Source organism: Saimiri boliviensis, chromosome 6, assembly GCF_048565385.1.
Source record: "Saimiri boliviensis isolate mSaiBol1 chromosome 6, mSaiBol1.pri, whole genome shotgun sequence".
Taxonomy (NCBI): Eukaryota; Metazoa; Chordata; class Mammalia; order Primates; family Cebidae; genus Saimiri; species Saimiri boliviensis.
Window position 1 is genome coordinate 7818902 of NC_133454.1, and position 13049 is coordinate 7831950.

The window sequence follows — 13049 nt, forward strand, 5'->3', positions numbered from 1 at the left end:
TCAGGCTGCCAAGAAAAATGGCAGCAAGAGATCAGTCTACCTGTTAAGTACTAATAGGTTGCTTCCAGGAAGGAAGTGAGCAGTTACTGACTAATTTGTTTATTCCAAAACATCTAGATATACATGCAGTTATATGTTAACAGTTAAAATTTTGTAATACTGGTCATGTTAACTGCAAAGACAAAACTATTAGCAAATCATCTGTTACACTTCATTTGGATTTGTCTCTGGTTTATTTAAGTTTTGCCTTTGATAGTAGAAGAAAATGAATCAATAAATGATAATGAATTTTTATTTCTTATGACATCCATTTCTCACCAGAGACGGTTAATTTAGCTAACATTTGGAAGTGCTAATACCACCAACAAAGCTTAGCATCAAATGATTTCTTCTTTTAATGTCTTAAACACAAATAAAAAATTTACAAACAAATTTGCTTTGTTTTCTGAATACTTATAGAATACTTAAGAATCAGTTTTATGTTATCCTGATAAAATTATTTAATTGGGCTCATCTGAGGTTGTTTTCATTTCTTTTCAATTATTAGTTAATATCTGATATTTCTATTTATTCTTACCATGCATATGATCTGTAGCTCCATAGCACGGGAACTCTTGAAATACTACATATATATATTTTTTAGTCCAAAAAACTATTTGAAAGCTTGTTTTGCTAGGTTGTTTTTTCATGAGTGTGAGAGTAGCTAGCTATTTCTAGCATAAATAGGTAATGGGAAATAAAAATTACAGCTGTTTCTGAGTTAGATCTTCATGTGGCGTCATTATTTTTTGGCTGTGAATTTCCAGAAGAGTGGATAAAAACAGTAATAAAATGTAAATGAAAAAAACCTGTTCAAAAACCAAATATAAAATGACTTGAGGAATTTTTTTTTCTGGCTTACCTGTACTTTGTTTCTCTTTATTAAGGTTAGTGAGGGAAATGTATGTGGTTTATATTGTAGATACATGCACACACACACACACACACACACACACAGCAGGATAAATTTTTATTTTAATGCTCACTAAGAATTGAATTGGACTTCTGTGTTTCACAGTTATAAAAGAAATAGAAAAATAAAGTCTACCCCATGTGAAATGACTCTCACTGGTATTGTTTTGCCCATAAGAACTTCTGTCTTGTTTCAGTGAAGCGTGAAACAATCACTAATACAACATTTGTATCTCATTTCAGGATGATGATGATGATCCTTTCATGAACACTAGTTCTTTAAGAAGAAAAAGAAGATAATATATTTAATGGCACTGAAAACGTGTGAGATACAGGAAAAATCAAAGCATTGCAAGCTAAGAGTTTACAGTTTAAGATTTTAAATATTGTTTCCTGAGCATGACTCCGTAAGTGAGAAATTTCTCTCTCAAGGACATAAACAATAGCATTGATTCACCCTTTTTTTTAACCTGGTTGTTACAGTAAGAGCTTTGTTTCGATACCATTCTTGAGTAAAGATTAAAATAAATCTACCATTTTACATTTCTGCTTCATGATCAAAAACTGTATCAGTATTTTAATATGGTTACATTTAGCCAAAGTTGAGGGAAAGAGCTTATAAAATTTAACTAACTTCTTGATAATTCTAGTAATTTCTTAGAGGTTCTGGATTTCCTGAAAGTAAAGCAATCTATGTGAACCTGTGCCTAAATTCACTGTTTGTTACTATGTATGTTTCTTTTGAATGCTTCTTATAAGTCTAAATGATTAGAAGTACCTAATAGTTTGAATAGATATGTTTTTATTAAAAAGAGTAAAATAACCTATAAAAATTACTTAGTTTTTTATTCCATTTATAGCAAAGATTTCAAAAGATTATGTTCTCATTGAGTGGTAGTAATTTCCTTTATTATTCTGTATCCTTAATTGTGTTCTCTCTCTCCTTCTCTGCCCACTTCCCCCTCTCTCCTTTCTCCCTTTCTTTTTCTTGTGTTTCATACATATGTGTGTGCCTATTTCTAGGAGAAAAAGAGTTAAAAATTGTTTTAAAATACATCTTCTTGAAAAGATGAAAGAATTTTTTTAGGTAGAGTGGTCAGTTGAATCTTACAGTAAAGTATTGAAATATATCTAATGTACAATGTCAATGCCAGGATTACTCATTAACAGTATTTTAACTTTGGTTCCCGTGAAATGTTTCTGAATGGGCAGTTCTGGAAATATTAGTAACTCATGTTAAGTTTTTCTTTTTTTACTTGTTTTCAGTGAGAAATAAGAATTAGACACCTTCAGATTTAAGTTAAATAATCCCATCCTTTTCTTTAATACTCTGTAAAAAGATCCCTGAGGTTATTCCTTCTTTTAGTCTTACATGACAGCTTCACTTAAAAACTCTTCAAGGAAGTTATACCTCTTGGGAGTACAACAGCCTGACATTTATTCAAAGGTAGAAACAAATACTTGATTCAGTGATGCTCAATGACCACTGGAATAGTCATACCTGGAATCTGTCAAATTATAAGAGACAGACATTTGGTTAGGGCTGCCCTATGTTAGAGCACCTTTGAGGAGGCCTAAGTCAAAAATTGCAATATAACAAACAGTCTAATGACTTTCTTATAAGTATTTCTGTACCTAACTTGAGCATAAGGGTTATTTGAGCGAGTAACATTAACTCAGTGGAAGGCATTGACCTGTGAAATATTCTCAGGCAGAAATGCCCACATCTTTATTGCACTTGAAATCTAGTATTTCTAGTATCTGAACAAAGCAGAGGTTAAGTCAGGAGTGAGCGGCGCTGTCCATAATGGAATGGAAGCTACTGGGGGAGGCAGTGTCTGGGTGATGCTGTGCCTCCTACCCCTGCACAAGGCACACTGGCTCTGAGTGAGCTGTGTGCCACGTCAGCTAGTGGCTCTTCTCATGCATCAGTTAGATGGGTCTGGATGAGAGTAATAGTGAGGGGTTGGTCACTAAAGTATCCTGATAAGTTCCTAGGAAAAAAGGAATAAAGCTTTTTCCCCTTAAAAAAAAAATTGCTCTTGGCTATGAAAAGAGGTACTAAATGCAATTTAGTTCACCACTAAGGAAAGTGATGCCACAGCGGTTACAGAGGGTGAAAATCTCTCCAGCTAATTCAGATCATTTTGTGAATAGTATATATCAAGCCCTCAACATAAGATAAATAAAATGTGACAGGGAAACCTTTTTTTGATTGAATATTGTTACATAGTTAAATGTGCTATAAATCCTTAATATTTTATGTTGATGCTGCAAAATCTGTTGGTTTTGTTTTTTGTTTCTAACAGTTTTCAGACCTGCTGGTATAGGAGTGTAGAGGTCTTTTAGATGATTTGAAAGCACCTACATTTGCCCTTGGAGGCTGTGGGAGACTTGCAGGGATGAAAACATTTAGAGGAAAACATCTGTAGGGAATTCTTCTGTAGCTTACCAAAGAATAAATATCTTTCTGGTGTTTTGTTTCCTATCATAAAAACACAACAGTGCATTTACAAGATTAAAAATTCCTCAAAGTTATAGGAAATTCTAGAAAATATAACTGGTGCTTAGAAAACGCAAGCATTTAGGAGTGTGACCTTTAGTTCAGGTACAATAAGACTTTTTTCCCTAAACTTTTAATAGTAGGAAATACAATAAATACAGAAAAGTCACATGGTTTAACAAATAATTATAAAGTGAGCACTGATGGAATCCTAATACAGGTCAGGAAATAAAATAGCAGTGTCCTGCAAGCCCATTAAATTGTTTTCTCCTTTCTGGTTTACCAGCCCTGACTTCTATAATTTAAAAGCTCCTACTTTTGCCACAAGGTGGTGCTTCTGCCATTAGATGCAGTTAGGAGGATGCAACTGCAAATCTAAAATTAGGAAGTTAGTATAATTGCAATAAATTTAGAACCTATGCATTAATACTAAACCTATGCAGTAATACCATAATTAGCCTTATAATCATGTAAATTCTTTTATTTATGTATTTCATTTGGTTCAGCCTGTTATGGAGTTTACCAGCTTGATAAATTTTGCATATAAATGTTTATAAAGGAACATTTTGTTTTCATAAAGAGAAAAATACATTCTTAGAAAAAAATGAGTTTAAAAAAAATTTCAATGGGCTGGGTGTGGTGGCTCACACCTGTAATCCCAGCACTTTGGGAGGCTGAGACGTGTGGATCACCTAAGGTCAGGAGTTTGAGACCGATCTGGCCAACATGGTAAAACCTCGTCTCTACTAAAAATACAAAAAAATTGTCAGGCATGGTGGCATGCACCTGTAATCCTAGCTCCTTGGGAAGCAGAAGCAGGAGAATCACTTGAACCCAGGAGGTGGAGGTTGCAGTGAGCTGAGATAGCACCACTGCACTCTAGCCTGGGCAACAAGAGCGAAACTCAGTCTCAAAAAAAAAAAAGTATCTCTATGTAAAATATTTTCTTTGGAAACAGATTTTAAAAGCAACTTTCCCCCCTAGTAATCTGATGTCTTTTTTGTATCTGTCATACTTTTAATTCATAGTATTTTGTATTTTGTGTTTTTTAAAAGCTAACTATCATTAAGATTATTGTAGAAGTTTGGTATAATAAAGATTTGGGTTTTTCAGTCTAATGAGTTTCCATTGAATGAAAAGGATTCACATTTCATCATTTGTCTCATTTTCTTTTAGTACTTTTGAACTTAGTTTGGTCAGAAAATACTAGAATTTGAGTTTGAGCTAAAGAGCAAGCTTACATAACTTGCTATTGCCATATACATTTGTATGTCTGCTGTATCAGATAACTGGATCTGATTTTAGCACTTTTAAAGTTGTAAAAGCAATGCATTTTTATTCTTCAAATTCAGACGTTGAGCACCTATCAAAATGTGTATGCTTACCTGTCATCCTCTCCCCAGATACAACCTATCAACAATTAGGAACACGTTTCTCCAATTACTGTTAGCACAACTACTAAGAAAAATTGTTGAATTAGAACCCCACATTATATAGCTACATATGTTCTCCTTGGTACTTACCTTGACATTCTGATTTTTCTACATATGGTTCATCAACCTCTTAATTAAACCATCTTTGTCTATTTTGAGAAGTAACTGCACAGCTTTCCAGTGTGTGTTTTAAATGTTATTGTTCAGTTTGAGTCAAATCAAAGGATATTTAGTCTGTGGTGCCTTGACATTAAAAGTGGTAAAGTGATTTTTTAAAGGGCGCTTGGCTGGTTATTGCACATTATGTTTGATTAACAAAAGAGGTTCAATGGGTATTAGGCCGGTTGGCCAATACAAACTTTGTTCTGCCTCTGAGCCGCTGTGTAGTCGAGTTGGTTCATGTACAAATACTCAAAACTAGTGCATAAGTACCCTCGATCACAGTGCCTATTTAGTATCAATACCAACTGTTTCGTGTTTACATTTTATGTAAAAATAAAAAATTTCTGCATATAAGCTTATAAATATAAATGCAGTCTACCTGTTAGTGCATTTGAACTGATTGCATGGTATATCTGACTTTGAGTACATTTTGCTAGTGGCAAAAGGCCAATGCTTAACAGGATGGGAGGCACAACTGCATTTCCATTGGTTCTTGGATAGTCTGTAAATGAAGCCACCTATTTTACATTCAGTTTTACCGTATACAGTGAGATAAATAAGTAAACCCATCATAGATATACCAGAAAGTTTCTAGTGTTTTTTTCATTCCAGTATTGATTTCTGAGGTTTTTAGTAGTTTTACTTCCAGTTCGTATTTTAAAAACTGAAATAATGTCAACTTTACAGAAATTTGCAAGAATAGGCTGAGTGTGGTGGCTTACACCTGTAATCCCAGCACTTTGGGAGGCCAGGGCAGGCAGATCATGAGATCAGGAGATCGAGACCGTCCTGGCCTTGGTGAAACCACATCTGTACTAAAATACAAAAAATTAGACAGGCATGGTGGTGTGCACCTGTAGTCCTAGTTACTAAGGAGGCTGAGGCGGGATAATCGCTTGAATCTGGGAGATGAGGTTGCAGTGAGCCAAGATTGTGCTGCTGCACTCCAGCCTGGTGAAAGAGCAAGACTATGTCACCAAAAAACAAAAAAAGGTTTTATGCTATATTTATTCTTTTTGTCTGAAGATTATGTCGTACGAACTGTTCCATATCATTTTATGGAGATCTTCTTTACTTTTTTATAGCCTCATGGTTATGGAGTTTAAATGCCATAGTTTATTCTGTCCTATGCTTGTGCCTTTTGGTGGTTCTGATATTTACAATTACAAGTAATACTGCAATACTATTACAATTATTTAAAAATTTTGGAAGTGTTATCTGTTCAGAGTAAATTCTTGGAAGTGTGATTATTCGGTAAACAAGTAAATGCACGTGTAGTTTTGTTAAGTGCTGCCAAGTTCCTTTTTATAAAGACTGTATTCCCACCAGCAATGTGTGGCCTACCTATTTCCCTGTAGCCTCCCCATCAGAAGAATGTATGTCATCAAATTTTTGATTGTTTGCCAAACCGATGGACTGGAAATGGCATCTTAGTGTAATTTTAATTTGCATTTCTCTTATTATGAATTAAGTTGAATTTGTAAAAATATGTTTAAGGGCCATTTTTACATCCATTTTTGGTGAATTGCTTGTTCATGTATCTCATTTTTCTAGGATGTCTGGTCCCCTTTTTCCTCAATATAAAAAATATTTTTAAATATTAGATATTAACCCTTTGTCTATAACATATTGCAAAAATTTTTTCCAACTTCTTGTTTGTATTTTTATTTTGCTTATGGTGGTTTTTTTTTTTTTTTTTGCAATGCAACAGTTTGTTTTGAATATAGTCAAATTTATCTGGTCTTGGATCTGGATTCGGTTTTTGTTGTATAAATCGTGTCTATTTGAACAGAGGTTCTTTTAAGGAACATAGCTTTTTTTAATAATTGCATAATTGGACTTTATGAAGTCCAACTTACATTGATTCAGGCTTAACATTTTTATATTGTGTTCAAGAAGAGCATTTAGTATTACCTTAAGGTCATGTAGCTTCTTCTATGTTATCTTCCAGAACTTTATGTTTTGCCTTTCCAATTCAACTCTACAGTCCAGCTGGGAATTGATTTTTATGCTCTTAATTGCTGTTGGGCCATTTTTTTCTGTTTTGTTTCTGCTCTGTGCTTTGTTTCAAATCAGATCCTCAGAACATGAAAGAAAATAATTATTTGTTAACCGAAGCCATTGATTAATATTGCATCTGACAGAGGGGGAAATGATGATTCAAGTAGGTTGTTTTTGTTTTAACAACAATATCATGTAAAAATGTCTTTAAGGATATTTCTAGAAAATATCACCAGATCAGCAACTCATTTTCACAGGAGGCAGGCAATAGCTGTCATTGATCTGACTTGCTTTCTAAAAATGCTTCTAAGATTTTTTTAATTGCTGTTTGAGGCCATTAATTTTGAGCACCAGAAAAAGAAAAGTTGTATTTTTCATACTGACTCTAACTCCCTTGTGTTTCATAAAGTTCATGCTCTGATAAAGACAAATTCTAGCAATTACAGTTGGAGATGCAGCTTTCAGGCAGTGGAACCAGGGAGGGGAAAAATCTGTACACAGTGAAGGAAACATGTAGGATCTTAAAGTAAAAATCTTGACCCACCTATTCAACGAAATTACATGATATTATAAAAGGCTGAAATTAAGAGCAGAATGATAAAATTCTAAATCGTGTGAAGAAAATGATCATGCCATTTTTTTTTTTTTATTTTGAGGGTCTTGCTCTGTTGTCCAGGCTAGAGTGCAGTGATGCAATCTTGGCCCACTGCAACCTCCATCTTTCTGAGATTCAAGTAATTCTCCTGCCTCAGCCTCCTGAGTAGCTGGGATCACAGGCATGAACCATCACACCCAGCTAATTTTTTTCTATTTTTAGTAGAGACAGTCACTGCGTTGGCCAGGCTGGTCTTGAAGTCCAGATCTCAGGTGATCCGCCCAACCTCCCAAAGTGCTGGGATTACAGGCATGAGCCACAACGCTCAGGCCATGCCATTTATACTATACCTACAAGTTTAATTGCTAAATAACAATTCTTAGCAGCAAGTGCCTTCTTGCAGGCTGTGGACTCCCACCCTGGGTTCATCCTGAATCATCCTCTTCCACAACCTTATGTTTTGCAATGCCGTAACTCTCCACACTGCCTTTCCCATGAAATTGAGTTACCTTAAGGGAAGGCCCCTCGCTCTTTTTTGTCTTTTAAACCAAGCCTAGCATGGTGCCTAAATGCATTACTAAATACTTAATGCATGACTATGTGAAGACATAAGTAGACTTTATTAAAAGAAAAAAATTCCAAAACACTCACAGAAATAAAGCAGAGCTGTTAATTTCACCCTCAATCCATGACAATGGAAATACCTCTTGTAAACACAAATGACTGTGTTACGCAGTAGAGGCATCAGAGTCTTAAGTTATGAAGACAACAACTGATGTCCAAACAGCTCCTTATCCAAAATTGCCACCCTAGACAGATTGGTTGCATTGGCTTATCAGACCAGTGATCCATCTCTGGACAGTGACAATAATAAGGAACCTGTTACAGATAAAGATGGACTGTTATCCTCTGTAAACTATTGTTTTTTTTCTGAGTATAAATGGTATTTGTGAAAAATGCAAAAGAATATGAAGAAAAAGGATACCATAATAATCCTAATGTTAACATTTCACTGTGCCCCCTTTAACTCTTCGAATAATTGAAATGAAATTGTATCAGTTTGTGTCCTGCTTGTGTTATTCTGAGAGCATTTTCTGTGTTACTAGATTTTTCTCAAAAACATTCCTTTTAATGGCTGCATAGTGTTTTGAGTCATGGAATACCACAGCATAATATATTTTTCACTATAATAAGTAATGCTTGATGGAATCATCTTTTTACATAATTTTTAAAATATTTTTTATGTGGAGATAGGGTGTGATAAACCTACATGTATCCATCATCCTGCTTCAATGCATTTCTCTTCCCTTGGGTCCAGATTATTCTGAAGCAAATTCCATACGTTGTATTATTTAATCTGCATATATATATGCACATTTGTATATACAATAAACAAGTGGGCTCTTTTAAAATAAAATATACTGTCAGTTGTACATAAATCTTTGACCACATTTAAAAAATAATATCCTTAGGCTAGGATAGAGTAAAAAACAGAATTTCAGGTAAAGGAGATGAAAATATTTTAAGGCTTATGACAGTTTTACCAGATTGCCTTGCAGAAAGGATATATCAATTTATACTCCCACCAGCAACATGAGAGCACCTCTTTCACTGCACTCTAACCAATACCTAGTCATTTATTTGATTTCATGAACTGCACTGTAAAACATTTGTTCCATTTGGTTTTAGGCTTTAACGATACTGTTAACGCAGAAGCTAATGGTAAGATTGTTGGTCAGTCAGACCTGGGCTTCAATCTTCCAGTCCTTTTAGCTCTGTGACTCATACAAGTCAGTCTCGAAACATCTGCTTCCCCATTCAATAGATTAAAATACCTACCTTGTATGTTTTGTGATTAGATGCAATGATGCTTATGAAATGATTAGCACAGTCTTGATGGTTCCATTGGCTGCAAGCTGCATCTTCAACTGTAATTGCTAGAATTTATTTCTATTATTAGCACGAACTTTATAAAATAGGTCAGTGTAAAATTAATATGAAAAAAGACATTTTCTGATGCTCAAAATTAACAGCTTCAAGTGGTAATTCAAAAAAATAAAAAAGAATCCTATTAAAGCATTTTCAAAAGAGCCGAAGATCAATGGTAGCTATTGCTTACATCCTGTGAAAATGAGTTTCTGATCCTGTGATGCTTTCTAGAAATATCCTTAACAAATTTTTTACTTGGTAATGCTATTTTTTTTTTTAAATAAAACCACTTTAATCATTCTCCTTCTGTAAGATGCAGTATTAATCAAATAGCTTAAGTATTATGGCTAATTATCCTTTTTCTGATTCTGAGGATCTGATTGAAAAGAAAGCACGCATAAGAAATGAAAAAGAAGTAGAAAAAAATAGCCCAATAGCAATTAAGAGCATAGAATGAGAGCTGATGTTAAGAAATTTGACTCAACCTATAGAATTATAGAAAATCTCCTTGAAACATTAATTGTATGGCTCTACCCATTAGAAGAACTGTGTCTTCCTTTTGCCCAAGAGAGGCAAACGGAAGAAATTCTCATTTTAAGTGGTTATCCAGCAACAGAACCAGAAAAATTGTTCCTTTCACAGAAGGTAGGTTTTACTGCCTATACAAGATGGATATTGATATCATTTTAAATTAGATATTTCCAAGGTAATTGATCATATCCTTAGCAAACAGGGACAGTTTGACTTCCTCTTTTTTTTTTTTTTTTTTCCAGAACATGCCACTTTATTGACTTCCTCTTTACCAGTTTGGAGGCCCTTTAGTTCTTTCTCTTGTCTGAGTGCTGTGATCAGGACTTCCAGTACTGTGTTGAAGAGGAGGAGTGTCATAGATGGCCTTTATTACATTAAGGTATATCCCTTGTATACCAGTTTTGCCAAGGGTTTTATTTGTAAAGAGATGCTGGATTTTGTCGAATGCTTTTTCTGCATTTCTACATCTTTTGAGATGATCATGTGATTTTTGTTTTTAATTCTGTTTATGTGGTGTATCACATTTATTGACTTGCTTATGTTAAACCATCCCTGCATCCCTGGTATGAAACCCACTTGATCAGGGTGGATTATCATTTTGATATGTTATTGAATACAGATAGCTAGTATTTTGTTAATGATTTTAGCATCTGTGTTCATCAAGGATATTGGTCTGTAGTTTGCTTTTTTGGTTGTGTCCTTTCCTGGTTTTGGTATTAGGATAATGCTGGGTTCATAGGATGAATTAGGGAGGGTTCCTTCTTTTGCTATCTTGTGGAATAGTGTCAAAAGGATTGGTATCAGTTCTTTGAATGTCTGATAGAATTCTGCTGTGAATCCATCTGGTTTTGGACTTCGTTTGTGTTGATAATTTTTTAATTGCCATTTCAATCTCACTGCTTGTTATTGGTCTATTCATGGCATCCAGTTTTTCCTGATTTAGGCTACGAGAGTTATATTTTTCCATGAGTTTATCCATCTCTTCTAGGTTTTCTAGTTTATGTGTATACAGGTATTCATAGTAGCCTTGAATGATCTTTTGTACTTCAGTGGTGTCAGTTTTAAAATTTCCTGTTTCGTTTCTTAGTGGGGTTATTTGGATTTTCTCTCTTCTTTTCTTGGTTAATCTTGCTAATGGTCTATCAATTTTATTTATCTTTTCAAAGAACCACCTTTTTTTTTCATTTATCTTTTGTATTTTTTGTTTGTTTCAATTTCATTTAGTTCTGCTCTGAACTTGGTTATTTCCTTTCTTCTGCTGGATTTGGGTTTGGTTTGGTCTAATTTCCCTAGTTCCTTGAGGTGTAACCTTAGATTGTGCTCTGTCAGACTTTTTGATGTGGGCATTTAGAGATATGAACCTTCCTCTTAGCGCCACCTTAGCTGTATCTCAGAAATTTTGATAGGTTGTGTCATTATTGTCTTTCAGTTCAAAGAATTCTTAAATTTTCATCTTGATTTCATTTTTGACCCAAATCTCATTCAGGAGCAGGTTATTTAATTTTCAAACCCTAAGGAATCCTCCAAAAAGCTCCTAGAACTGATGAAAGAATTCAGCAAAGTTTCCGGATACAAGATTAATATACACAAATCAGTAGCTCTTCTATGCATCAGCAGTGACTAAACAGATAAGCAATTCAAGAACTCAACCCTTTTTACAGTAGCTGCAAAATAAATAAAAAATAAAATGCTTAGGAATATACCTAACAAAGGAGTTGAATGAACTCTACAAGGAAAACTGCAAAACACTGCTGAAAAAAATCATAAACGACACAAACAAATGGAAATACATCCCCTATTCATGGATGGGTGGAATCAATATTGTCAAAATGACCATACTGCCAAAAGCAATCTACAAATTCAATGCAATCACCATCAAAGTACCACCGTCATTCTTCATAGAGTTAGAAAAAACAATGTAAAATTTATATGGAACCAAAAAAGAGCCCGCGTAGCCAAAGCAAGACTAAGCAGAAAAAAAAAAAAAAAAAGCAAACCTGGAGACATCACACTAGCTCATTTCAAACTATACTATAAGGTCATAGTTACCAAAACAGCCTGGTACTGGTATAAAAATAGGCACATAGACCAATGGAACAGAATAGAGAACCCAGAAATAAACCCAGGTACTTACAGCCAACTAATCTTCAGCAAAGCAAACAAAAACATAAAATGGGAAACAACACCCTTTTCAACAAATGGTGCTGGGGTAATTGACTAGCCACATGTAGGAGAATGAAACGATCCTCATTTCTCACCTTATACAAAAATCAACTCAAGATGGATTAAGGACTTAAACCTAAAATCTGAAACTATAAACAATTCTAGAAGATAACATTGGAAAAACCCTTCTAGACATTGGCTTAGGCAAAGAGTTCATGACCGAGAACTCAAAAGCAAACTCATAAAAACAAAGATAAATAGCTGGGACCTAATTAAACTAAAAACCTTTTGCGTGGTAAAAGGAACAGTCAGCAGAGTAAACAGACAACTCACAGAGTGGGAGAAAATCTTCACAATCTATACATCTAAAAAAGGACTGATACCCGGAATCTACAATGAATGAAAACAAACCAGTAAGAAAATAATCCCATCAAAAAGTGGGCTAAGGACATGAATGGAAAATTCTCAAAGAAGATATACAAATGGTCAACAAACATACGAAAAAATGTTCACCATCACTAATGATCAGGGAAATACAAATCGAAACCACAATGCGATACCACCTTACTCCTGCAAGAATGGCCATAATCAAAAAATCAAAAAACAGAAGATGTTGGCATGGATGTGGTGATCAGGGAACACTTCTACACTGCTAGTTGGGATGTAAAGTAGTACAGCCGCTATGGAAAAGAGTGTGGATATTTCTTAAAGAACTAAAAGTAGAACTACCATGTGATCCGTAATAATATATACATAATACATATTACATATAATGATATAA

General features: G+C 34.4%; 1 protein-coding gene across 4 annotated transcripts in view; it reads left to right on the forward strand.

Moving 5' to 3' along the window:
- Positions 1-12394, forward strand: part of MRE11 (MRE11 homolog, double strand break repair nuclease) — a 105232-nt gene extending 92838 nt beyond the window's left edge. For 3 of the 4 annotated variants that reach the window (XM_074400323.1, XM_010352294.3, XM_010352295.3), the window contains exon 20: positions 1195-10341. In XM_074400323.1, the coding sequence (XP_074256424.1) occupies positions 1195-1251 (57 nt within the window). In that variant the 3' untranslated portion in view covers positions 1252-10341. The other variant, XR_012517975.1, reaches the window with a different exon arrangement.
- Positions 12395-13049: the final 655 nt, after the last annotated feature.